At 37.7% G+C, this 27,410-nt stretch overlaps 1 protein-coding gene across 8 annotated transcripts; it reads left to right on the top strand.

Moving 5' to 3' along the window:
* The first annotated feature begins 167 nt into the window (after positions 1-167).
* On the top strand, positions 168-26,188 carry LOC120301907 (afadin- and alpha-actinin-binding protein-like). 8 transcript variants are annotated; one of them, XM_039329683.1, is made up of 14 exons: positions 168-181; positions 1,864-1,938; positions 3,139-3,314; positions 5,938-6,153; positions 9,197-9,307; positions 11,111-11,246; positions 12,154-12,229; positions 13,041-13,191; positions 13,615-13,699; positions 17,518-17,657; positions 19,049-19,222; positions 20,534-20,660; positions 23,974-24,145; positions 25,720-26,188. In XM_039329683.1, the coding sequence occupies exons 2-14, from the start codon at positions 1,890-1,892 to the stop codon at positions 25,847-25,849; spliced, it is 1,743 nt and encodes a 580-aa protein (XP_039185617.1). In that variant the 5' UTR covers positions 168-181; positions 1,864-1,889; the 3' UTR covers positions 25,850-26,188. The 8 variants fall into 8 exon arrangements, with proteins under 8 accessions (XP_039185617.1, XP_039185614.1, XP_039185619.1 ...); XM_039329680.1 differs by lacking the exon at positions 168-181 and adding an exon at positions 198-267; XM_039329681.1 differs by lacking the exon at positions 168-181 and adding an exon at positions 229-387.
* The last annotated feature ends 1,222 nt before the right edge of the window (positions 26,189-27,410 follow it).

Raw genomic sequence — 27,410 nt, 5'->3', positions numbered from 1 at the left:
GTTTTCATTGTTTATGTACATCAAATCACAGATACCGTATCTAGCAAATCGATGTTGTAGAACTACACATCCCAGCATGCTTTCAAAACAGAATCCCTCCCGAATCCGGATTTCATCCAATAGCGAAGAGCGTGGCAGAAGGGCGGGGACTTTAGAAAAGGCGTTCAAAGGGAATGCAATTGTAGGTGGCCAGTCTCGGCTGATTGCATGAGGAACGGCGTGGTGGGCTTTTTCACAAACCGGCATTGGTGGAGACTCTCTAAACTTGTTAGATTGGGCTAAATTATCATACTTCGCTGTTTAAATCGCGTTGAAAACTTACTGATAATTTCTAGTCATTTCTACAGTTTAATTGTTTTAATTATAGTTTTCTTTGGACGATCTACGGTACAAACACTAGGCTACTTGGAAAACTAGGTTTATGAGGGATGGGTCTAGAACTATAGATCGTTCAGCTTTTTGTTCTACGGTAGTAGTTGTGTGAGAGTGAGAGGGGAGGAGAGGACTGAAGATTGTTTAAACTCAAAAATTTGATTGTGACTGCTGCCACAAATATGCATTGTGACTAAAATAAAGCTAGCGTGTAACAGTTGTAGTAAACCCAGTCAATTATGTTTGTATAAACTATGGTTAAAAATTGGTTCAATACGATGTCAACAACTTTAAGGTTCAGTTGGCTTTAAAGATGTACATGTGCAAGATACAGAAAAAGTGAATGGTTTCCTCCCTAAAATTTTAGCTTGGATGTTTTCTAGTTAAGCTTTTTCATGCAGAGATCGAAAGAAATACCTAAAGAAAGAAAAACACAGCTTTCAAAATTTTTAGCCACTGCATTCCAATGTATAATGTCACTTTCACAGTTTTGGAATGAAAAAAAGCACTCATACTTGGATCCTTTAATATTTGTTCTTCCAAATTAATAAAATTGTTGGAAAATATGGCAATCATGTTTCAATCTGATGCAGAGAAATGATCAGATAAGGACTGAGGAAGATCTGGATATAAGCCCTTTACTATTCGCTCATATTTTTGCTTTGTAAAATTTTAAAAGTTGATATGTAATACATTAAATAACATATAGTTTGATCAATATGCATGCTGTCATGCAGTAGTGTACCGTACCTTCAAAGGAGCATTCACTCTGAATACAGTAGTATAAACCAAATAATCTATAAACATAAGCAGTATGCTTGCTATGACACACGGTAATCTGTTCAGTGAAGATTAGTCTCCTTTGAATATAATCTGGATTATTGTATAAACTTTGGTGCTATTACTTAATGTGCTTACAGCCCAACTTCTAAAGAAATTTAACACAAATGAATAAGCAGTAAAGTACTTATTTAAAGGATTGGGCCTCCTTGTTTGGAGTTGCCAGCCATCTTGTATCTTCTTGCAGTCTAAAGTCAAGTTCCCTTTGAGGGTGACTTCATGTATGGGAATTTCATGAATATTCCACAGAGATTTTTTTAAAGCAATGTTAGGAAGTAATTCACCATTTTCCCCTTAGGGGATTTTTTAGCTTTTGATTTCCTGTGGTCTCCCAATCAAATACTCACCCAACCTAACCTTACTCAGCTTTTCAGTATCAGCCAAGGCCAGATGTGGGAATATGAACTTGTTTCCATTTGTCACTGTCATTGTTTAACTATGGGTCAGCATGTCAAATTGGGTTCTGATCACGGCAGAGTAGAATGGAACAATGCAGTGAGATTCAGTATAGCCACATCAGCAATTTAGTATTAATTACAAAAATAGGATACATTTAAGTAGCTATTAGTTGAAGAGATTTGATAATTGATTCTTTGCTGATTTAAGATGCTGCAAAGGAATGCAAGAATGTCTTGGGGTTTTTTTTTGAAGGTGTCTGACTGAATGCTAAGGAGAAAATGGAACCTTTAAACATCCCAGCCACACCAAGAGCAGAGCTGTTAGCAGGTAACTGTCTAATCCCAATTGGAAATGCATTTTAGAAGCAAATATTTTTTATTAATGTTTAGTTCTCCGTCAATGTTTGCTAATTTGGTCAATTTCATTTCACCCTTTCTTTGGGAAGTCAAGAGCTATGCATGCTGACTGCTCTGTTCTTAAATAAAGAGATTATTTGTAGCATGCTGAACTTCCACAGGAGTAGTCCTATTAATCTGTTGTTGCAGAAATATATACACAAGGTTCACACCTAATATAATCATTCCATTCATAGGGATTTGACTGAGTACAATATGTTATTAAAACCAGCTGTTGAGATTAGTAAGCCATGTTTTAGATGAGCATGTTGTATGAACCCAAACATATTTTGGTTTATTTGGTAAGTCAGGGGTGAATGGGATGTATGAATCCAGTTGTTAAACACCCCAAGCACAGGAACCTTATAAGAGTCATTGCCTGAATGGAGGTTTGAGTTTGGGTGTCCCTAATCCTCGTCTGACATCTGCTACTACAGCAAGTTGGCTTTTGTGCTTGTTGCTTTATGACCACCAACTCTTCCTCCTCTTCTAACAAGAAAAAGGAGTGTCATGGAAGTATCTACATCATAGTAGCTGGGAAGAAAGCCCAGTCTTACTGGAAAGCTTGAGGTTATCGTTTGCAGAATGCAGTTAACTGTATTCATTCCACATTCCCTTGATTTGCATTCAGCACTTTATTAATTTCATCTATATAATTTTCCTAACAGCAATACAGAAGTGATTTGTTGTTACCTTTTTAGAGAATATTTCTCAATTGCCCATCTTAACTTTTTAGCTACTATAAGTTTTTTAGTGGACTTCCATCCAACAGCTAACTAAATGCCTAGCATTTTTGGAAAGGGAATCCCTAACATTTGGTAGTGCTGCCATCTGCTGTGCTGTATGCATGAGCGAATGGCTTGCATTCAGGCCTGCCCTTGGTTGTGTATTAGTGTCGGAACACAAATGTGTGGAACAAAATTAATGTCTCTTGATACGAGCAAGTTACCTAGACATTGCTCTTCCCTACTTTGAGTCATTAGAAAACATTTCCTTTCTTAGGACTAACAGAGTTTTATGATTGGGACCCCAACTATGATACTAGTTTTCAATATCCCTAGACTCCTCTTTCTTCTTAATTGTCATAACCCCATTCACTCTTTTTATATTGTATTTGCTCTTTTCCTTGTAGATGAACAGCGCTTCATGAGCAAGTATATATCTGAGCTGGATTTTTCATCAGCTGAATCTGCATTCAGTCCAGCCCACTTCACTGACTCTTTGGAGCTGCAGGGAAACTTTCATGAATTAAACAATACTGTCTGCTGGAGTGATAACGTGGATCACTGTATTTCCTACCTCAATAAGGTAGGCATCTTCTGGCCAGAGAAGAGTATGTGTGAAAAGGCATCAAATCTTCTGAGTGTTGATGTGTTCTTCCACTGCCTTTTCTGCTGTTCATTTGATTATGTCAAGTTCCACAAATAGCAACAACGGACAAAGCTTGTCTGTTCATATGCTAATGCGTTCGGAGAATTTTTAGATACTTCCAACATTTTGCTAGTTACTCTTTTTGTTGGCGACAACTTTGAAAAACAACAGTAAAAATTAACACAAACTTGGAAAAAACTTAAAGAATAAAAAGAAAAGGTAGAAGGTACAGAAAACTGTACTGCAGGCCACTTTAGCTGACTCTGTTCAGCAGGTCAGCGGTTCAAATCTCACCGGCTCAAGGTTGACTCAGCCTTCCATCCTTTCGGGGTAGGTAAAATGAGGACCCAGATTGTTGGGGGCAATGTAAATATATATACATATATATACATATATATATATATATATATATATATATATACATACATTGCTTACTGGTGTACACCGCTTAGAGAGTGCTTGCACTTAAAGCGGTATATAAGTCTCAAATAAATAAATAAAAACAGAAAATGGTTTTAAAAAATCAAAGCTAAAGCATTTTCCTATGGAAAGAATTCTTTATAATTTAAAATGCTATTTCAAATGTGTAGCTTTCTAACATCAGAATGTCAATCACCCTTTTGCTGTTTATTTAAAAAAAATGCTTAAACTTGTAGTTAAAACTTCTGCCCTAAAAGATTGAAAGAAACTCACTTGTTACTATAAAACTTGACAGTCCAAAGGTTCGTTATAGCTGAAAAACAGTTAACAAGCAATTTCTGAAAGTGATTAGAAAGAAAGTATACAAGCTTAATGTCTTTCCAAAGACATCAACCACAGTTTGAGCAAGATGGCTCTTTCCGCATCTCCCAGACTGCTAAATCCACCAGACTGCTACCTTATGGTCCACCTTGCAAGGACTTGTGGGCAGCCTTAGGTGCTGTCTTTGTCTGGAGTGGAATTAATTATCGAAGAGCCAGTCTACTTGCCAGCTCTTCATTGCCCCATGGTCGTCACTCTGTTTTTCGCAGAGCTGTCTTAAGTCCACCAGTTCTTCCCCCAAAGTTCCCCCCCCCCAAAAAGCTACACATTTTCCACAAAGGTGAGCTGCTATGAAGTGTTATTAAAACCATATGTTAGTTTAGTATAATCTTCTTGATCTCTGTTGTACTATCTTACCAAAGTGAGAAAGGTCTTTCTCCCCCTCCCCCAGTTGCTGCCTCATTCTGGGAAAAAATGCATTTAGGTTTTAGAATTGTAGGCAGGTTCTAAATTTGTATCCCCAGGAACTCCAAAATTTCTGAATTGGAAGTGTTACATAGCTTTAATAGTTTAAACTGTGCAGCTGCCATGTGCATTCTGATCGTTTGCTGAGATTTTTTAAAACACTAACAGTCTTTTTTATGTAACTTTGGGCAGAAAGTTAATTTGTAAGTGATTGTATCAGCTTTCTAACAGAAAAGCTAGACTAAATCATCTACCTGTAAACAGATGTATTGGTGAGGAACTTCACTCAGTTTTACTCCTTAAGTATTTGTAATTTTGGTATTTTGATAATGCTGAGAACAAACCCAGATCTGGTCAATGCTTTAAAGTCTCATAGTAAGCTGATCCCTTAGAATTGTACTGGTGCTTGGAAAGGGATTGCTTAAAAACAATGAGAGTAACTTGAGCAAAGGACAGCTACAAAATGTGAACAGCTAGCTGAAAAATAACAACCAGAGGAAAACAAAGGGAGCTGAGTAGGCTTTTTGTGCATTTATTAACTCTTTAGGAACTCTGAGATTACGTAGGTTGACTTTGGACTTTTTTATGATGTGAGACAAACAACTTTAATTGGTGGATTTGGCCTGGTTGGGCTACTACATTCAAGCTCATGAAGTTGGAAGCAGAAAACGGTGGATATCTGCTTGACCTAAAAAAAAAAAAATGGTTTGTAGTTTCCTTATGCTTGGACACGAACATATGCTGAGGAGAGAGAGAGAGAGGGAGGAGAGAGAGAGAGAGAGAGTTCTGCAATTATAATTTATAAGGAGAAGAAAATCCATTTCTATTAAGACCTTAAAAGTGACATTTTTAGATATTAAGTACAAACTACCACACTTCCTTCTCTCTCTCTCTCTCTCTCTCTTTCTTTCCCTCTTTCTCTCTTATTTTTGTTTGGTCTGATGTTGAAGCTTTAAAACCTTGAGGCTCCTGTGTCTAATGGAATTCTTGTAACATACACTTGTGTATCATAAAAATACCACCCCGTTTCTCTTATGTATTCTTATGCTAGTTGTTTATTAAGAATGACAAGCATGTCTTTTAAAAAAAATTTAGGAGCTCTGGTCACACCGTGGTTAGAATGCAGTATCACAGGCTGACTCTGCCCACAGCCTGGAGTTTGATCCTGACCGGCTCAAGGTTGACTCAGCCTTCCATCCTTCCAGGGTTTGTAAAATGAGGACCCAGATAGTTAGGGGCAATAAGGTGACTCTGTAAACTGTTTAGAGAGGGCTGTAAAACTCTGTGAAGCGGTATATAAGTCTAAATGCTGTTGCTATTACCTCTTCTATGTTTCAACTATACATTTGCCTAGGAAATGGTAGCACTGGGGTTCCCTGCCCTTTATAAGGATGATAGTTCTGGAGATGGTATTGAGCATGGCTTTGACCTCCTGGAATTGGTTAATGGAGCTTGCAGACTGCTGAATTTGTACCAAAACGCATTAGCCAGGCTGGGCGATGTGGAGGCAGAGAAGATGCGATGGGATGAAGAACTGGATTATCTGAGGGAAGAGCAGGGTAAACTCAAGGTCAGAACTTCCAGATTCTGCAGTATGTGTGGCCTGTGTGTTAGCTAATGTCAGTGACTAAAAGAAGATGCTTTTGAATCCAAACATTTTTTTAAAAAAAAAAACAAACGAGTACCAATGGCAATGAAGCAAAATCCTCCAAGAAAATTTATGGACAATTATTTTGGAATGAACAGGAATTCATGCAGCAGAGTTCATCCTTTTAGATAGTCCGCTAACAGAGATAATCATGGAGTATTCCCCAATTTCTTTCATGTCTGCCCAACAGCTTCACCAGAGTACCTTTCCATTTAAAACCATCTAATAATTTCCAAAAATAAAAATATACAATATAAATGTGGGTTGCTCAGATGTCCTTCTCATCGTAAACTAGTTCTATAAATGGAAATAGAGTGTATGTTTTTCTCAAACTGTCCATTGCCAGTACATAGTGATTGTTGTGTAATATCTTTCCTGATGCTTGCATGCTCTAAAGGGGGGGGGTGTTCATGTGAATATTTGACATTTCTTAGGTTTCAGAATCTACTGGATTCTTCCGTCTAGGCACAGGGAGGGTGGAGGCTTTGAATATTGCTATGATCCTGTCTACAGCCCCAACCCATGTAATTTTCTAAGCTTGCTGGGTAAAGCTATGGATTTACTTGTGACCACAGCAGAAGGTGAAGAGATAGTATACTGTAACTCTGAGTAATTAAGGAGATGGACAGTTGCATGAATTCAATTTAAGCCCAGCTTGCTTAAAAGCTCCTTCACTTGCTTGATTACATAGATATTTTCACACCATCCAGCTAACCAGGAAGCTCTCTCAAATGCAAAGGTTTTTAAATTTTAGTGTTCCCTGTTTACACAAGTAAAGATATGGTATATACATGGGAGTCACAACAAGAATGTAATTGCCTTCCCCCCCCCCAATTTAATTTTATTCATTGCGCCAAAATATTATGAAATCATTTCTTGGGAGTACTTCAGAGAAGTGAATATTCATGCTAGGTTTGCATTAATTATCAAAGTAGCAGTAGCAGTGAATTGTGACTATAATTATTGATATAGAGCAGCTGCAGGTTTTGATACATTATTTCCTCTTCTTTTTATCTAAATAAAATTATTGTCATTGAACTGATTAAAATGCACATGATTTTTGGGCAACTGTATTTTAATTTTGGCAAAGACAGTTATCAAAATCTGCCAGTATTTCATTAAATTGATAATCATCCATGTCACTGGCCCTTTCCATTCTGTTCCTGCAATGCATTAGTACAAAAGAGTGAATATCAGTTTATTGTTGTCCTATATGGGAAAAAAGGAGAAATCAGAGAGAGTGATATATACAGCAGTATTGATGTAGTCACTTCTTCCTTTACCAGGGGTTCTCAACCTTGGCAACTTTAAGACTTGTGAACTTCAACTCCCAGAATTCCTCAGCCAGCAATTCTGGGAATTGAAGTCCACAAGTCTTAAAGTTGCCAAGGTTGAGAACTCCTGCTTTTATACAGTGTATGTACAGTAGATATAGAAAGTTTACACATTCCTGTTAAAATGTAGGTTTTTTAGATGTAAAAAAAAAAACAAATCAAGAAAAATCACTTCAGAATTTTTTCTACCTTTAACATATAAGATATTGTACAATTCAATTGAAAAATAAACTGAAATCTTTCAGGAAAAAATAACAATAAAAAACTAGAATAACAGAGTTGGAAGGAACCTTGGGGGTCTTCTAGTTCAACCCTCTGCCCAAGCAGGAGTCTATTCCAAGGGTCCTCAACCTTGGCAACTTTAAGACTGGGGGACTTCAACTTAATTCTGGGAGTTGAAATCCACCAGTCTTTAAGTTGCCAGGGTTGGAGATCCCTGCCGTATACCATTCCGGCCAAATGGCTGTCCAGTTTCTTCTTAAAATTTTCCAGGGATGGAGCACCCACAACTTCTGAAGACAAGTTGTTCCACTTGTTAATTTTTCTCACTATCAAGACATTTCTCCTTAGTTCTAGGTTACTTCTCTCCTTGATTAGTCTCTATCCATTGCTTCTTGTCCTGCCTTCAGGTGCTTTGGAAAATAGTTTGACTCCCTCTTCTTTGTGGCAGCCCCTGAGATATTGGAACACTGCTATCATGTCACGGTACTAACACTTCACGTGATCTTGATTCTACCCCTGTTAATGTGGTTGCTTATGTGTGCACATCCTTAAATAAATACTGAATTGAAGCACCTTTTGTTTTTATAATAGCATCCAGTCTTTTGAGGTAGGCATGGCAATCTTTCCTTGGGAATCTTCGGTCCTTTTCCTTGTAAATGTGCTCCAAATCTGTCAGATGGTGAGGGCATCTCTTGTGCACCTTTCAGGTCATCCCATAGATTCAGATCCACACTCTGGCTGGGCCATTCCAAAACTTTGATCTTCTGGTGAAACCATTCTTTTGTTGATTTGGTGGTATGCTTTGGGTCATTGTTGTGTTGAAAGGTGAAATTCCTCTTCATCTTCAGCATTTTAGTAGAGCACTCATGGTTTTATGCCAAAATTGACTGATATTTCAAACTGTTCATAATTCCTTCTACCTTGACTAAAGGCCTAAATTCCAGTTGAAGAAAAGCAGCCCCAAAGCATAACGGTGCCACCTATGATGCACACTTATGTGACTACCTTATTGTACATTTTTCATTATTTTCTCCTCCAAAAGATTTCAGTTTGTGTTTCAATTAAATTGTACAACTTATATTAAAGGTGAAAAAAATTCTGAAGTGATCTATCTTGTCTGATTTTTTTACATCTCAAAAACTCAGTATTTTATCAGAGGTGTATAGAATTTTTGTATCCACTGTATGTTAAAGCATCCTTTCTCCAAGCCTGCAGTTGTTGCTGATGCTATGCCTTTTCTCAAGTGAGAATCTCATTCCTAGTAATAACTACACTCATGTCTTAGTTCTGTAATAAAATTATTGAAGTAATTTATATTTGGGATCAGGGAGGAGACTATAATAATTGATTTAATTCTTTGCTATGATTCCTTCTCTTGTCTGTTCCCCCCCCCCACCTTGCCCCCAAAGGAACATGTGGAAGTACTTGAAAGGGAAATTGCAATTGTGCAGAATAAGGAACAGCAGCTTCAAAGCAAAAACAAACACTTGAATGATATGCTGAAAGAAGAGAAGGAGGAGGTGAGTGAGGGAAGGGAAGAATGATTGAATCAGCCCTTCTAATATTGCAGGTGAAGAGTGTATTGAATGTCTTCTCTCTTGAGTTAACAGAGATGCAGCCTGCTGGAAACTGATGGGCACCGTGGGTCACCAAAAAGAATGGGAGCCACACAAAAGCATCTCTGAGGGATGGGCCGGTCAGCCTCCCCATAGACTGCTCATCACATCACTGTTGGTCCATCTGGAGCTCAATTATTGCAAGCTGAATTATTACAAATCCTTCATTTTGAGCCCTAGACACAATCCCATCTTCTAATTTTTGTTTAATAAGTTCTACTTTATGAAAGATTGCTATTGAACACTGTAAGACAGACTTCCTGATCCTGATGAAATGTGTAGAGCCTAGAACAGGGGTCTTCAACTTCTGGGAGTTGAAGTCCACAAGTCATAAAAGGGCCACGTTTGAAGACCCCTGGCCTAGAACAACGGGAAGTTCTGGGACTCACAGTCCATCATATCTGAAGCGCACAGGTTGGAGAAAGTGAGTGTAAGAAAACAGGCTAAAGCAGTAGAAGTGTGCCCAGCAAAAGAAAGTGTCATTAAGTTAGGCTTGACTTGACCTGTACACTCACAATCATAATTCAGATAAATATATACATTTTAAATACACTTTTGGTCTCTCTCCATAAATATAAATATTGTCAAGACTTTAGTAGCTAAGATTATATCTGTACTAAAAGAATGATGACCTCTCAAGCCATCCTGTGTTTCTTTTCTACAGTAGGAAGAGGAAAATGTGTTGGAGTTATTTGTAAAAAATAATAAAGGTGCGAAACAAAAGTAAACAAATGCTGATGGCTTTGATTCATGATTTTGTATATTCATATTCTAATATAATTAGTGATGCATCAATGCATCTAGGCACTGTGCAAACCAGGTAAAAGTAACTTTAATTATCTGAAATATATTAGCTTTAAATTGTATGAGAATACAATGGTTAGTATAGATTCCAATAGATAACAGTTATAGCAATACTATAGTACAAAGACAAAAAAACAGAAGAAATTCTTAATTTAAAACTAATAAATAATAAGGACAAGATCAGTTCAAATTGAGGAGGATAAGAAAGTAGGCAGGCACTACTAATAACAGAACATAATAGAATCTGTCTGGAAAATTTTCTAATCTAAGAGATACTTGTGATCAGAAAAAAAGGGGGGGAAGCTTAGGATGGAATTGTTGAGAGTTAATTTTAAAATGCAATATATTATTTTCTATTCCTGAATATTATAGCATGTGGCAAGATTTTTAGGTCCTTGCATTCCTTCTACAGATAAATAATGATTGGCTGATAGTAAGTAGCAAATTTACTTGATTCAGTCATGTTGGGCATTAGGTGAATGAGATTTGATTTTAAAGTATTTTAGTTTGAATGTCTACAGTTTTATTTGATAACTTTGTGACTACTCAATAGCTTTAAAATTGCCTACAATTACATTTTAAAACTTCATAGAAGTATGCTATCTTGAATAAATAGGTGATGCCTTTTCTTCCTCCTTTACCCATAGTTCCCCCCCCCCGATACAATGCTTTTTTCATTCGTTTGTTTAATATATCAATGTAGCGTGAAATTTGCCATAGAGCAGTTTATGTCTTATGCTTGTGTACGAGACAGAAAGAAACTTGGTAGGGGTCTATGAAAGGAAAGACCGCTTGGATTCTGGGATTGCCTCTTGGAAAGCTTGAATGTAGTCAATCAAGAGCGCTGCAGAAACACCCTATCTACTCTCCTAGCTTTGAATGTAAGTGTGGTTGTCCCAGCAGATCACCAAGCTCCTCAGTTCTCTGGCTAACCAGAAGAACCAGCATGGTCATGAAATGAAGAGGAAGGAACAAGAACTGCTTCGACTGAAAGACAAGATGAGCCAGATTTTAACTAACAAAACAGACAAGAGAGGAAGTGAGTAGTTACAAGTGGGGGATTAAAAAAAATGGCAGGCCCTTTTATTATTTGTTGTTACATTGGTACCAGAACCATCTGGAAACCTGACATGGCTCCTGGATCATGGGATACTGATCTTATCTCACTCATATTCTAAGATGAGCTTGTACTTATCTTTTGTATTACAGAAAATAATCAGCTTTTCCTGCTGAAGTCTACACACTGGGTATAACTTTATTGTGCTTCATTCCCCCCTCCTCTATTTTGGGGGGAGGTATATGTATATGATCAGACCAGCTTTAATCAGTTATTAATACATTTTCAAGACTTGTACTTGGGAAAAATAGAAATGCAATCAGCTATTCACAAGCCAATCAGAAGACTCAAAGTATTCTTCCCTCCCTTCCCCAAATGCAGAGAGGAAAGTTTTGAGATTTAAATTCAGCAAGAATATTTGCTAGAAGATGTGATCTTAAGCATATGCATAATTTCTAAAATAATACTGCATAATTAAATAGCAGGTCTCATTAAAAAATAAATGTTCATAATATTATTTTCTTGGATACGTAGCCCAGCCATCAAATGAATGCTAACAAACAGACATTACATTTCAAGTAAAACATAAAACAGTTTATTAAGAACAGTTTATTGGTCAGGAAAGCCCTCGGTTATATTCTGACAATTGAGAAAACACCAGTCAGTCTCTTAACTACTGGCTAGATGAGAAGCAGGCATAATGACAATTCTGAAATGTTAAACTGGAGAAGTTTTGTTTTGCAATATAAATAGCAGAAATGAAAGGAGCTTTTGCTAACAGAACTTGAACTCAAATATTCACCTTTGATTTGGGGTGTCAGGTCTGGGGAAGAAGGCTCGGGAAGCTGAGTGCATTCACTGCTCAGGCATGTGGCTTCCTATTTCCTAGCAATTGAAATCCTCAATGTCCTTCCTCGGATGGACGGCAAGAGGGCCACCTGGAAAACTGGGAGATCCCTGGGCAGGTAAGTTGCTGGCATTTGCCTCCATCTCTTGTTCAGGAAGATGTTGCTGAATTTGGCCTACCAAGAGCAGTTAGAAGGATAGAACTTGAGATTGAGGTGGCATGGATATCTGTGGTACAACGAAGTCAAGGTCAATGTGGATTTTAAAAATCATTATGGGAGATGTTCCATGCTGAGATTATGGAATATAAACCTAGATTATGCACCCAAACACCTTTGTGGCTTTCAGCATGAGAAGCATTTTATAGAAGAGAACTAAATTTATAAAGAAATGGACAGCACTGTATGTATTTGAGATTTTGCTAAGTTTTATCCATCATACATTTTCAACTATACTTTTATAACATTCAAATCTAGGAGTGGTGATTCCTAAGGACCATTCTAGGAGTGTCATGAAACTAGTATGTATGCACAACCCCCGCTATACCTAGGGTGAATTACTAATGATAAAGTAGATGGTAATGTTCCAACAGCTGTTATGCAATCAGTTTTGGAAAAAGCTGAATGGAATCAGACCTGGTTAGTACTGGGACGGGAAATTCCACAGCTATAGCTGAACCTGCCAAGTTGGGAAAATCCCAGAAGGCAACAGCAAATGGCTCCCATATAGTTGCCAAGAAAATAACATATATGTATCCATCACCATTTTATTTAAGAGATGATCAGGTACTGAGCTGAACCATGTGACGAAAAATGCAATAGAATGCTTTAGAAACTTCATTTTTTTTTTTTGCAAAAATTAGTGATTAAAGAAATTTTGCTTTATGCTGGCAATATTCTAGCTTTGTATTCTTGTCTTCTATTGTTGTAGAAAGGAGGAAGAGCTCTACCGCATCCAGTTGGCCAAGCAGGAACAACGGGAAGAGGGCCTGGCTTTTGAGAACACCAAACTGAAACAATTGCTGAATGAAGTGACCCAAGACTTGGAAGAGATGCTGGCTACCGATGGGGGCAGTGCCAGAGTAAGGGTGTCATGGGGATACTTCTAGCAGTTGGTAGCTATGCAGATAGCCCTCAATGTATGACCACAATAGGGATCAGAAAATTTATTGTTAAGCAAGATATCTCGTGATCATGACTTACAACCTTCCCTACTAACTTACCTATTGGTTTTACTTGTTGGAAGCTGGCTGAGAAGGTTGCAAATGGCAAACATGTGACTGCAGGATGCTGTGGCTGTCATAAATGTGCAAGAGTTGCCAAGTTCCTGAATCATAATAATGTGACCCTGGGCAAGTACAAGTTATCCGTCACTTTTTCAACACTGTTGTAACTTAAAGCAGGCATTAATGAATAGGAGTTAAGCAAGGAGCATGTTGCTTTTACTTTCTGACTAATCTCGTTTAATCTTTCTGGTGTTTTTCTTTTCTCTTTTTGGTCTCAAGGGCACAGAGCAACGTTGTCCCTACAAGTCCTTCCAGGAACAGTGGGGTAGGCTCAGAAATACCATAAAAGCTGTTCATAATCAAGGTACAATAACTCTCACATCATACCCTTCAAAGAGAAGTTCAGTGCTGTTATCGTAAGACTCTAAATGATGTAAAAAAGGCAACTGCATATATTCATGGGGGTGATATGAGATAAAAAGATATACTTTATGCAATTTGTTTGCTTGTCACTTTGAATTATTTATTTATTTAAGTTAATTGGCCACTCAATCCAATAGGCTCTGGGTGACACACAAAACTAAAAAAACCACAGAGAACAGTTAAAAGTATTAGATCAACTGCCAGCCTGGTGATCAGGCCGAGCCTGAGGGAGGAGTCAAGCACATCATCAGTCTGGAGTCCCTTCATGCCCACAGGAGATCTAAGTCCAGCCCTCCTTGAGTTCTACTGACTGTTGTCTACCTCCAATTTGCCTTCTCCACTAGTAGTTCAGATTCTTGTTTAGAGGTAGCATGGAATAAACTTGTACTTATTTTGGACCCAACACTCACTCCTGATTTCTTGCACCTGAACCTTGCACCTAAAGTGCTCAAATAACAAAATTCTAAAATAACAATAAATTGCCCTAAAAATAAATAAGAAGAATAAGCTCCGTGTGCATATAACATATCTAACTGCCAAGCAGAGAGGGAGCAAAGAAGATCCTCTTATGCTTGTTTGGGAGCTTCCAGAAGTGGCATTTAGTTCTTAGAATAGAATGCTGGCTTTTTTGGCCTGTTCAGAAGGACAGATCAATCAGAATCATCAATCAGAATAGAGCTGGAAGGGGCCTTGGAGGTCTTCTAGTCAAGTGACTGTCCAGTCTCTTCTTAAAAACCTCCAGTGATGGAGCACCCACAACATCTGAAGGCAAGCTATTCCACTAGTTAATTGTCCTCACTGTTAGAAAGTTTCTCCTTAATTCCAGGAATCAACTAATCCCTTGATTAGTTTGCATCCATTGTTTCTTGTCTTGCCTTCTGGTGCTTTGGAAAATAAATTGACCCCCTCCTTGTGGCAGCCTTTCAAATACTGGAATACTGCTAATCATGTGGTCTACTTTGTCAAATGCCTTGCTGAAGTCTAAATATACTATGTCCACAGCATTTTGATGGTCTACTAATTTAGTCACTTTGTCAAAGAATGAAATAAAATTGGTTTGGCATGATCTGTTTTTAACAAACCTGTGCTGGCTATTCATTATAACTTTATTTGTTTCTAGATGTTCACAGATCTGGGTTTGTTTGTTTTTTTAACCAGTATCTTCCCAGGTATTGATGTTAGGCTGATTGGTCTATAATTTCCTGGGTCTGTTTTTTCCCCCCTTTTTTGAAGATGGGAACCACATCAGCCTTTTTCCAATCTTCTGGTAGTTCCCCAGTTCTCCAAGATTTTTTTAAAGATATGATACAATGGTTCTGAGATAACATCTGACAACTCCTTCAGAACTCTGGGATGTAATACATCAGGTCCCAGTAATTTATATTCATCAAGGTCAGATAGGTGTTCTCTTACTATTTTCTTGCTTATTTTAATTTCGATTTCTAATCTTTCTTTTACAGTTATGTTTTTGGTAGGTTGGGCTATAGTTTCTTTTTGTGTGCAGTTCTGCTTTCTACTGCCTGTTACTTACTTCCTATCTTTCTTCTCTCTTGAGTGGACCAACTGTTTCCTTGACTTTTTTTTTTTTTTTTTTGCTATTTACACATTGAAAGAAACTTTTTTAAATTATCTTTGACTTTTTTTGCAAGTCTTTGTTCATTCTGAGCCTTTGCTTTCCTGACTTTATATTTGTAAATTCGGGTGCTGATATTCTGCCTTAGTTATGTGTCCCTCTTTCCATTTTTGTACTTATCCTTTTTGTCTTTCAATTTATCAGATAGATCTTTGTGCATCCATGCTGGTTTCTTCTTGGATTTCTTGTTTTTCTTTTTTAGTGGTATTGTGTTGGACTGGACTTTAATGATTATATTTTTCAGTGTTTCCCACGCTCCTTGAGTTGTTTTCCCCTTTAGGATTTTTAATCCATGAAATTTTGTTTAGGCTCTCTCTGAGTTTGTTAAAACCAACCCTTTTAAAGTTTAAGATACTGGTTGGATTATATTCTATTGCATATGTTTGCATTATATTGAATTCTGGTATGACACGGTCACTCTCGCCCAAGGTTCTGGCAATTTTAACTCCCTCTATACTTCTTCTCTATGAGTAAGAATTAGGTTCAGAATAGCTTTTCCTCTGGTTCCCTCCTCTATCTTTTGGATGCCAAAGTTGTCAGCTAAGTTGGTTAGGAATCTGTTCGATCTCCCACTTGCTGCAGAGCTTGTCTCTTAGTTGATATCATACATTTGTTAATTGGTTAGCAAAGAATTCATCTATTTCTTCTGCTTAGTTGGGTGGCCTGTAGTATACACCTATAGCAATGTCATTCTTTTTTCCTTTTATATTGACCCATATTGATTCTCGGAGGTTTTCATCCTAAGATCCTGTTCTTGTTCATCCTAAGATCTTGTTCTTCCCTCTATTTCCAGTGTATTCTTAATGCTTAGTTAATCAAAACTGTAATATACCCACAAATACAAAGGATACCAAAGGTTTGTAGCAGCATAATAAATAAATAGATTTGAGCTATCCAATATATTCAATTAGAGAGGTAAACTATGTGCAGGATGGCAACAGATAGGAACTGGAATCTTCAAAAGTAATACTTCATACTGCCGTATTTTGTGGTATTTCATAAATGATTTAACAGCAATATACAGTATAAGCTAAGAGCAGCTGTAAATTATTGTCTGGTATTCTGGAATTGGCACTAAAGTGGTGTATGAAAAATCTCCCCTTGTCTTGACCTCAATTCACAAAGGAGATGTGAAGGGCAAGTTATGTAAGTTTGACTTACCATTTTTGTTTTAGTGAGCCTTGTTTCTAGTTGAATCCAATCCAAAAGCAACTTAAACTAAAGTTTATTAGTGAACAAGCCTCTCATTTAAGCATATTTACTGGAAACAAATAGCTGCTTATACTCAAAACATGACCCAGGGTTCTTGCTGGACTCTGGTTGTCATGAAGCAATAGCATGGGGTGATAGGAAGACAACCAGTGAAAAACTGGTTGGCAAGCCATCAGATTCCTGTAAAGGGTTTAATATCACGTAAAAAGGTTGGTCGTCTCCAGGGCTTTTTAAAAAAAGAATATATAAAATAAATAAACGTTTCTGATCCTATGTACAGTTTTACAATTTGACCTAGTTTACAAGCCTATAAGGTAAAACTCTGATTGTTTTGTAATACGAAAAAAGTTTAAAGATAAACATTAAAAGGCATGGAGCCAGCTTCCCAACTCTCTTAATCAAGCTATAAAGATAAAGGTTTCCCCTGTCTAGTCGTGTCTGTCTCTAGGGGGCAATGCTCATCTCTGTTTCCTAGCGTGGTGTGCAGATGCTTCCATAGTCAGGTGGCCAGCATGACTATACACTGAGGCTCACAGAATGCCCTTACCTTCCCACCAAAGTAGTACCTACTTATTTACTTGCATTTGCAAGGACAGGAGCTCACTCCATCGCATGGTGTTTGGGTCTCAAACTGCCAACTTTCTGGTCAAGAATCCTAAAAACCTAAAAGCTAGGCCACCACACCCCTTTAACCAAGTCATACTAGTTTCAAAAAAGCATTTAAATATAGTTTCAGTATTTAAGTTTGTGTGTGTGTGTGTGTGTGTGTGTGTGTCTGTCTGTCTGTCTGTCTGTCTGTCTGAATATGGGCTATTTAAGATATATATCTTCAACTGCCCTAAATTTTCCTTAGTCCAAGTTCACGAGGATAAAAAGTACATCAAGCCAGTCTCCATTTTTATCTTTTTGCCCAGCTGTTGGTTGCCAAATGTCTGAGGGAGATGGTCCAAACCCTGTGGTCATTGTGACGGATCATGACAAGGAAATAATGAAATTAAAGAAAGAGATTGAAGAGAGCCGAGGACTGATTGCATTGCAGCAGCAGTGTTTCCAGGTAAATGGCTGCTTCCAGGTGCTTTGCTCTCTCCTGGTGCTCCTAGCCTTTTGGGCAGGTGGGATATCAAAGGCTGGTAGTTGTAAGGATAACTATTTGTATTTGGTATTTACTCCCTAATTAAAAGCAGCCCCATACCAAAAAGTGTCCTCTGAAAATTCTATCCGATGGGTTATTGTTGATCTTTTGAATTTAGATAAGAGGGTGTCAACTATTCTCCAAAGCATCTGAGGACAGGACAAGAAGTAACAGATAGAAACGTATCAAGGAAAGATCCAATCTAGAACTAAGAAGAAATTTCCTGACAGTGAGAACAATTAATCAGAAGTTGTGAGTGCTCCAGAAGTTGTGAGTGCTCCATCACCCACTGGTCAGCCATTTGGCTGAAATGGTATAGGGCAGTGGTTCTCAACCTTTTTAATGCCGCGACCCCTAACCAGTTGTAAGTCGAGGACTACTCAACCGGTCGTAAGTCGAGGACTACTCAATTGGTGCAGCACCATTTGCAGAATGGGACTTTTGGTGGGCTCAGCAGGTCAGAGACAGCCTGGACAATTCCTATTGGCTTTTGAAAGCCAATAGAATTAGACTCTATTCAAGTGAGTCTATTCTATTGGCTTTCAAAAGCCAATAGAATAAAAGGGAGTAGCACAGCTAAGGAAAAGAGGGGAAAAAATGGCGGACTGCGTTGTTTGGTGACCCCCCATGAAATGGTCTTTCAACTCCAAATGGGGTCCCGACCCACAGGTTGAGAACCACTGGTATAGGGTCTCCTGCTTAGGCAGTGGGTTGAACTAGAAGACTCCCAGATCCTTTCCAACCCTATTCTGTAGGGTTTTGTGTTCTACTCTGCATTAATCTGATATCACGTAATTACATCTTCAGTTACTAAATTAACAAACACAAAATATTTATTTGTTTATAAACGGCCTTTTTGAATGAGACCAAGAATGTATTTATTTTAAAAAAGCGATTTAGCAGCACAGTAAATAAAAATGCTACTATAAAACCTACCTAAACATTGAAAATGACTTTCATTCTCATAGTTAGGGCATTTCAAAGAAGAAACTCTTAGTCTCTTTCCTTCTGTTGGCCTTCTGGTTCATGCAACAAAAGACACTCTGTTTATCTAGTTAATAGCCTTGTTTTTCTTCCCAAGAATGCTGGGAACTGCAAGAGACTCACTTCACTCCTCATGGCAGAATTCTAATCATCCTCACCAAAGTATATGTCTGGATTTGCTGAGAAAAGTTGTAACAGTTAAGCTATTGTAAAGCAATAGTTTAAACTGTAGGTCTGCAACAAAGACATGGCCTGTCTATAATGGAAAATTCATGTTTTTGAACTGTATGGATCTGTTTGTAAATTTAACTCAAAATAATACTTTCCAGGAGCAATTAATGTCTGCTGCCAATTCAGAACTGCCTGCCCACCTGAAGGGCTCTTACTTCTTAGAGGAACAACAGCAGCTGCAGGAGGAGCGAGAACTGTTTGAGGAGCAGAAACAGGCGTTTGAAGGGGAACGGAAGAACTTTACTGAAGCAGCCATTCGACTAGGATGGGAGGTAGACAGCTGTCGTCATTCCCCCTGCTTCCCAGAGGCCAAGTTGATCATTTCATATTATGGCCAACAGCAGCAATTCCTCTATAAAACCTACAGCAGATTTTTCATCTTGACTTCTCCCTTTGTGTTTAGGGGTATTGTCCTACAGGAGCCCATAAGAAAAAATCATCTTTGTTAAAATCAACCAATATGCATGGGCAGAGGAAAAACAGCTAAGTAACTTGGAGTAAATGAGGGAGAGAGAACATTTAGACTCTTTCCTTAGTGACAATGCCCTCTGGTTAATCTCAAATTTTGAATATGTAGGCCCCAAAGAAACTCCTGACATAGTCCTCAACTTACAACATTTATGACAGTTGGTCATGTGATCAAAATTCAGCCGCTTGGCAAGTGACTCATATTTATGACGGTTGCAGTGTTCTGGGGTTCAGCTTTTGCGAACTTCTGACAAGCAAAGTCAATGTGGAAGCCAGATTCATTTAACAACCGTGTTACTAACTTAACAACTGCCATGATTCACTTAACAACTGCAGCAAGAAAGGCTGTAAAATGGGGCAAAATTCATGTAACCAATGTCTTGCTTAGCAACAGAAATTTTGGGCTCAATTGTGGTCTTAAGCCGATGTCTACCTATGCTGCTAAAAAAATTAGCAGCAGTTACAGGCAAGGTGAACAGTAATCATGCTTTATTTTATATTCTACCGGAGAAGTGTAGCACAAGAACCTCTTTTTTTATAGGCAGTGCAAACAAGGAGAAGAAATCTAAAGACCATGGCAGAGGGAGCTTTTTTTTAATGGCCAGGAGGTTGAACAATTCTGGACTGGGCTACATACAATAATTCAAAGAACGTATTGAGATAGAGGCACAATCAAATTTTTGAGGGCAACAGGAAGAATTTTAAGCAATGTATGCTTGTGATAAAGCCAAAGTTAGGGTTAGGTTAGGGTTTTGAATAGAACAATGGAAAAGCAGAGAGGGTAATAGAGATTAAGAGAAGAGACTAAGGGAAAATGAGAAGAGGCTTTTCTTCTTAATGCTACACTAGAAGGATAAAACACAACGTAGTGAAAGGTACAGTAATAAGAGTGGGTGTCTGGATATCACTCAGTGTGCCCTCTTATTGATTTGAACAGATTTCTTGCTTTTTGTTTGGAGCACCTTAAAACACACTGCACTAGCCTAGGAAAAGACAGAAGAGGTTTAAATTATTGTGGGCAAATGCTCTCTGAATACTGCAAAACAACTTTTGGAGCCTGAATCCAAAGCTCTGCACAATCCTAATAATCATATTCCCCATTTGCTTCTTGATAGAGGAAACAGTTTGAAGAACAGAAGGTTCAGTTCCTGAAGCAAGAATTTTTGAAGTCATTGCCAAAACTAGATAAGAGAAATACTAAGTGGCGACTTTCTGCACCACTTCCTCTAGGAGAAGAGGAAGGTAACTACATTGTCCTTCACAGGGTTGTTGTGGGAAAAATAGGAGGGAAGGCTATTTCACCACTTTGTGTTCCTGAAGGGAAGGTAGAAACTAAATTGAACAAAGAAATAAACAATATGTTCAAATAGTTTCCTGTTTTATGTGGCAATGGCCAACTAAGTCTTTCCTAAAACAAGTATTTATTTGTCAAATGTAGATACTGCCCACCTCAGAGTGACTCTGGGGGTTGTACAGCTAAAATATAAAAGCATATAAATGATATAAAAAGACATCATTTTTTTTTTAAAAAAGGAGAAATGGATGAGAGCCAGTTTGGTGTGGTTGTTTTAAGGTCCTAGCCTACCTACAAACAAGGAGACTGTGAGTTCTAGTCCTGCCTTAGACATGAAAACCAGCTGGATGACCTTGGGCCAGTCACACACTCTCAGCCCAACTCACCTCATAGAATAGTTGTGAGGAAAATAGGAGGAAGGAGCATTATGTATGTTTGCCACCTTGAATTATTTATAAAAAATGATAAAGCAGGGGTAAGAAATAAATAAATGGAGCCAAGTAAAAAAGAAGGATAAGATAAACTTTTAAAGGTTGGGGAGAAACATCAAGGCGCTAAACACTCCTAGGGTTGTGTATCACTCTGTTGGCAGAGCTAGGTCTTCAAACTCTTTCAAAAGGCCAGGCGTGTGGGGGCTTGCTTCACCTCTGGGGGAGAGGTTCCAGAGGGTAGGGACAATAGCAGAAAAGGCTCTCTTATTGGACCCCGCCAGTTGAAATTCTTTAACTGGCAGGGTCTTTATAATACTTTCCCTGCATGACTAAGTGGGACAGCTGATGTGATGGGGATACTGGGAAATGTGGTGGGCGCATGTGGCAGGCCAATGTGATGGGGGTAATGGAATTTAAAATGGGTGATACATTTAAGCCTTTCCCAGTTTCCAGATGCTGGCTGAGGATGATAGATATTGTAGTCTAATACATTTGGAGAACATCAGAATGGGCCTCAAAAGAACTATGATTGGTTCTTCCATTTTGTCAAGTAATGTTGTAGAGCAGGAGTCCCCCTTGGAAAGACTCTGCTAAAGGCAATTGTAGGTGTGTTCTGTTTCTACCTTGGGTTTTAATATTTTTTTGACATTGATGCTAGGAGTGATGCTCCCTCCAAGTTCTGTATAACTTGCAAATAGGTACAAGGACATGTTTGCCCTATGTGGAGTTTACTCAATATCTGGGAGAGGAGGCATTTCACTTGAGTAAAGCATCTGTTGCAGATGAGCGAACCTTTTGTATAGCCCCTCTCCTCTGCAAATCCAGTATAAAGAAAAACAATATTATCCCGTCTCAATATTAATTGCCATTTTTGGAGAATTTTGGGAGAAAGCATTTGATGGAGTCTTTCCCAGCCTTCTATCAAAATGTGTTAGACGACAGTTCCTTAAGCCTAGTATAGCATGGCTATTGGAAGGTGTATTACAGCAGATTTGGAAAACACCACTTTGGGGAATGTTAGTCTGTGACAAGTGGTGACAATAAGATTATACTGATGAATCTCCAAGATTCCAACACTCGGAGTTGCAAATGATTAATGTATCTCTATCCATCTCCACAAATTGTTTCCACATTCCAATTCTGGAATTTCCACAAGTATTGACTTCCTGATAATAGTAGTTTTAGGGCAATTTTTGTTTGCTCTGGAGGAATAAAGAAATTCTGTTCTTTCTGATTTTATATTGTATATAGTCCCTGCCTATTTCCTCTTCTTTCTCCTGTGTTGCCTCCTTTTCTGCTCCAGAAGCTGGTCACTTTTTCTGAAGCTGTTGTAGTGCCTTCTCCATTCTAATTTCATCCCTGGTCTCCCAGGAGATGAAATGTGTTATTTTGTATTGTCCCAAGTTTTTCAGTAACACACTCATTTGTTTAAACAAAAAGGGCTGGGATCATCTTTCTTACAAGAAAAACTAAAAAGATCATTTACTTGTTAATTAATTATAAAAATAATTGAGTGGATACAATGTAAATTCATGAAGCTATATTTAATTATTTAATTAATTATGACTGCCCAACTCACTCCCAGTGACTTTGGGTGACTTACAAGAATAAAATCCCAATACAAAAAACAATACAAAAAACAATAACTCCACCTCACTTGTGACAACAATCTCACCTCAATAATGACAACAATCAATGATTGATGCCTCCCTATCATTCTGGGGTTCTTATGGCCATCGGCAGACCATGTCTTCTCGGCCTTGCAAAGAGTATCAAAGAGTGTCTGCAGGGATGATGTTCCATAGGGAGGGAGCCACCATGGAGAAGGCCCTTCTTCTTGGTCCCACCAGATGGATCTCTTTAGAGAGGGAACCCATAGCACTCCCTGCCACCACATTTTGGTGGATTGGGTAGATCAGATTGGGAAAAGACAGTCCTTCAAACAACCTAATGTAGACTGTATGCTTTTTTAGTATATAATGCTAGAACTTGGATGTTCAAACTTATCTATTGGTCGTAGGTCAGGAGCAATGTAATGGAATTTGCTTTATATAGAATGTAACTTACCTTCTGGAATACACTTTCATAAGGTGTTGTCGCCATAGTTTTAGGTGGCTTTTTTTTTAAAAAAATGGACCAATTCTTGGAGATAGATCCAAAGGCAGCTTACAGCTAAGGTGGGCAACTCCCAGGCTGACAAATGCCTTCTCATTTGCCATTGGACCTTAGCAGCTTGGATAAAATGTCTTGTCATAGCAAAGGATCAGAAATTTAAAAAATGGAAATTTGTCAAATCAAATATTTTGAATAGAATCTTTTAAGACATGTGAATAATTTTTACATAAATCTGTGCTTCAGGAATATTTTTTGATTGATGTCACTTGATGAGTGTGTATGTGTGGGAATGGTGGTAAACGTATTATGAAAATATGCTATCTCTGTGAATTGTTTTTGACCTTTTATAGCTTTTGGAAATTTCCAGTTAATCATTTTTATCAAGATACATAACTTTCTGTTTATTTCTACCTTGTCCTCTTTTTACGGTGTTTCTCCTTTCCTTTTCCATGCTAACTTAATCTGGAATGTTAGTGAATTGGCCCGAAGAACAACAACTAAGCTTAATGTTCATTATGGTAGCAGCTTATTACTTATTGTAATGTCAGCTGTGGGGAGTCAGGTGTGGGGGAGGGGGGGAGTATAAGAAAGCTCTTCTTGTAGGTTTCCTGAGGAGTCTATCTGCTGCTAGTGGCAACAGGATACTAGACAAAATAAATCTTTGATCCTACGCAACAGATTTCAGAACTTCTACTTTTTTTCTCTTTGACTGCAGACTGTGAAGAGTTACCCAGACTAAAAAAGTGGGCCAGACCCATCTGTACACCATACTCCAAGTTTCTTATCACACCTTGCCGCACCCCAACAGACCTCTTTAGAAAAAAGCAGCTTTCATGTAAAACTAGTAGTCCTGTAATAGGCAAGAAGCAAATTCTTTCAGACAACTGGTAATATTTTACATTTTTCCTGGTCTTGTTGAATAATACATTTAAAGTACAGAAAGTACTCAACTTACAAACATAATTGAGCCCAGAATTAATGTCACTAAGCAAGACAGTTTTGTGAGTTTTGCCTCATTTTACGACCTATCTTGCTACAGTTGTTAATCACTGCAGTTGGTAAATTAATAACACAGTTGTAAAGTGAATCTAGCTTCCCCATTGACTTTGCTTGTCAGACAGTTGCAAATGGTGATCACATGATCCCAGGACACTGCAGCCATCATAAATATGAGCCAGTTTCCGTGCATCTGAATTTTGATCATGTGGCCATGGGGATGCTGCAAAGGTTGTGTGAAAAATGGACATAAGTCACTTTTTTCAGTGCCGTTGTAACTTTGAACAGTCACTAAATGGTTGTAAGTTGAGGACTACCTGTAGCTTTAAGGCAGGGGTCTTCAAACTTGGCCCTTTTATGATTTGTGGACTTCAACTCCCAGAATATAATTAAATAATATGTAATTACATAATATGTAATTCTGGGAGTTGAAGTCCACAAGTCATAAAAGGGCCAAGTTTGAAGACCCCTGCTTTAAGGTGATGATCTTTTCCTATTTAAGAATATCTTCTAGCTCCTGTGATTATATCTGATAGTGTATCCATCTATAATTAAGGTAACATATTTGTATCTGATCTCTGTTGCGTGTGTCCATGTTTTAAGTTTGCTTTGGCATTTAAAAAAAATATCTTTGATTTTTAAAAAGTTCTTAATAGCATCTTTAACAAATATATAATTTGGAATTTGTCTATTTTCTCCCTCTTTGATTCAGCTAATTTGGGGTGTATTCCCGTTCCATATGAAGGACACTTATTTTTTGGCAGTGGGAAGAGGGAATGACAGGGATGATCATATACTGTATTAAGTTGTATTGTTTTAACCATGGTATTTTGAATAAATTAAGGTTGGGTTCAGATTCACATTAACCTGAAACCAAATATTACCTTTTAGCACGACACATAATATGTAATAGTCTATCAATTAATTGCACTGACAGAGACTGATTTAGGATTAAAAAAAATGTCTATTATGGAATAATTAAATCTTGTCCCCTCTCTGGATTTGGAGCTATCCATAAGGAAGAGTAGAAGCACATTTATAGGTAGTCCTCAACTTACACCAATTCATTTAGTGACCGTTCAAAGTTAAAATGAAAAAATGACATGACCATTTTTCACACTTAACGACCATTGCAGCATCCCATGGTCATATGATCAAAATTCAGATCTTGGCAACTAACTCATATTTATGACGGTTGCAGTGTCCTGGGATCATGTGATCAATTTTTGCAATTTTCTGACAAGCCAAGTCAATGAGGAAGCCAGATTCACTTAACAACCAGATTACTAACCTAACAACTGCAATTATTCACTTAACAGCTGTAGCCAGAAAAGTCATAAAATGGGGCAAAACTCATTAATGAATGTCTCACTTAGCAACATAGATTTTGGGCTCCATTGTGGTTGTAAGTCGAGGACTACCTATATTTATTTATTTATTTATTTGTCTATTTACCCTTTTTTAGGCTAAATTCTCCACAACAGCTCAGCAAAAGAAGGGAAACCCTCCAACATGCAGCTTGCCAAACAGAAATAGCTGAGAAGGATGATCTCCAGAATGATAGTTTTGATCGCTTCCTTAGCAGCTTCTTCTAAGAATTTCTTTCACCATGCTACTATTAATTCAGTTTCAATGAATGTTGTCACGAAGGCTATATCAAAATTTCTGTTCTATTCAACTGAAATTGAGAAATATATTTCCTTCTCTTAGTTGTATTCTAGACATAACATATTGTTTCTACCGTAGTTAAGAAAGGTCAACAGAAGTAAATGCTTATACGGAGAACTGTTCTTTGACATGCAACTGAATTTTATTACAGCACAGAATATACTAGTGAAAATAGTTTTTATGAACATGCTGGGTTACATTTTTTACATTGTACTTGTTAACATTTGTACCTTTGTATGCATATAGAGACAGGGACCATAAATGAAGTAGGGTTTTTTTTTGATGTTCCTATTTTTTTAATAAATATATATTTTAAGAATGTGTGATTTCAATTCTAATTTACCGTAGTTTTGTTCTAATAATGTGAGTGTTGTATTCTTAAAACCATTCTTGAATGTCAGCACCTTGAGGAGAACAGAATTCCAAGTGCCTTACCTAAGTTCTGCATAAAAAAAATGTTTGCAGTGGTTCAAGTATCTGGAGTGATATCTCTCCATTCCTTTAAAAATGGTGATTTCCATACTGATGAGGTTCTAGAAACAATATACTTGATTATAAAACTAAGCAAAGTCTTTTAATTCAATGGCATGTTTCTGTTTTCACAATACTGTGGGGAACAATGAAGAGCAATTGAGGCCTCAAGGATTTTTGCCTTGAATTTTACAGTCATGAAAATGAAGTTGATCTGGACTTCAAACTAACTGGATGAGAGACTGCTCAAATTTACACATACCTATCCAAATTTTACAAACAAAAATATTTAAACGGGAAAAAAAAGATAATTGCAAAATCCCTGCCATCCAATATACCTCTGGGTCTTCCCACAAAATAAGACTGCTCAAAGAGGTGATCACCAAAGCCTTAATTAATCTTTTTTTAAAAAAAAACTGAATCCAATTTATGTCTTATCACAGTAAGCTAAAATGACACTGCCCAGTTTATAGTTAAATGTATCATGTGAACATATCTGTAAGGTGACTCCTATAATACTGGATAAGTACAGGTAGTCCTTGATTTACAACAGTTCACTTAGTGACCGTTCAAAGTTACAATCGCACTGAAAATAGTGACTTACGACCATTTTTCATACTTATGACCGTTGCAGTATCCCCAGGATCACATGATTTACATTCAGATGTTTGACAACTGACACATGACAGTTTCAGTGTCCTGGAGTCATGTGACCCTCTTGCATCCCTTAACAAATGTAAAAAAAAGTCGTAAAATGGGGCAAAACTCACTTTTTTCATTTAGCAACATAAATTTTGGGTTTAAGTGTGATCGTAAGTTGAGGGCTACATGTATGCAGTTTGACTCTAGTCATATTTAATGGACAGTGAAGACTGGCATATGCCATATGTTCTTTTCAGTCCCAGAAAGATAGCAATGGTTACTGAATTACCAAGATCTCTAATTGTTCTAAGTGCCAGGTTGAATAGGCCAGTTACTGTCTCTTAATGTGATGTGTAGACACCATCACTGATAACT

The sequence above is a fragment of the Crotalus tigris genome, unplaced genomic scaffold, assembly GCF_016545835.1.
Source record: "Crotalus tigris isolate CLP2741 ecotype Arizona unplaced genomic scaffold, ASM1654583v1 scf7180000024407.359931, whole genome shotgun sequence".
In the NCBI taxonomy this organism is placed as follows: Eukaryota; Metazoa; Chordata; class Lepidosauria; order Squamata; family Viperidae; genus Crotalus; species Crotalus tigris.
The sequence above is the reverse complement of the archived record's forward strand: the minus strand, read 5'-3'. Positions and strand labels throughout refer to the sequence as shown.

Bases quoted from the DNA above. Each gene is read 5' to 3' on its own strand.
- LOC120301907 (XM_039329683.1), top strand. From the start codon at position 1,890: ATGGAACCTTTAAACATCCCAGCCACACCAAGAGCAGAGCTGTTAGCA. The intron at 12,230-13,040 runs GTAAGTTGCTGG...CTATTGTTGTAG, and splicing joins ACTGGGAGATCCCTGGGCAG to AAAGGAGGAAGAGCTCTACC. The intron at 24,146-25,719 runs GTAATATTTTAC...ACCCTTTTTTAG, and splicing joins CAAATTCTTTCAGACAACTG to GCTAAATTCTCCACAACAGC.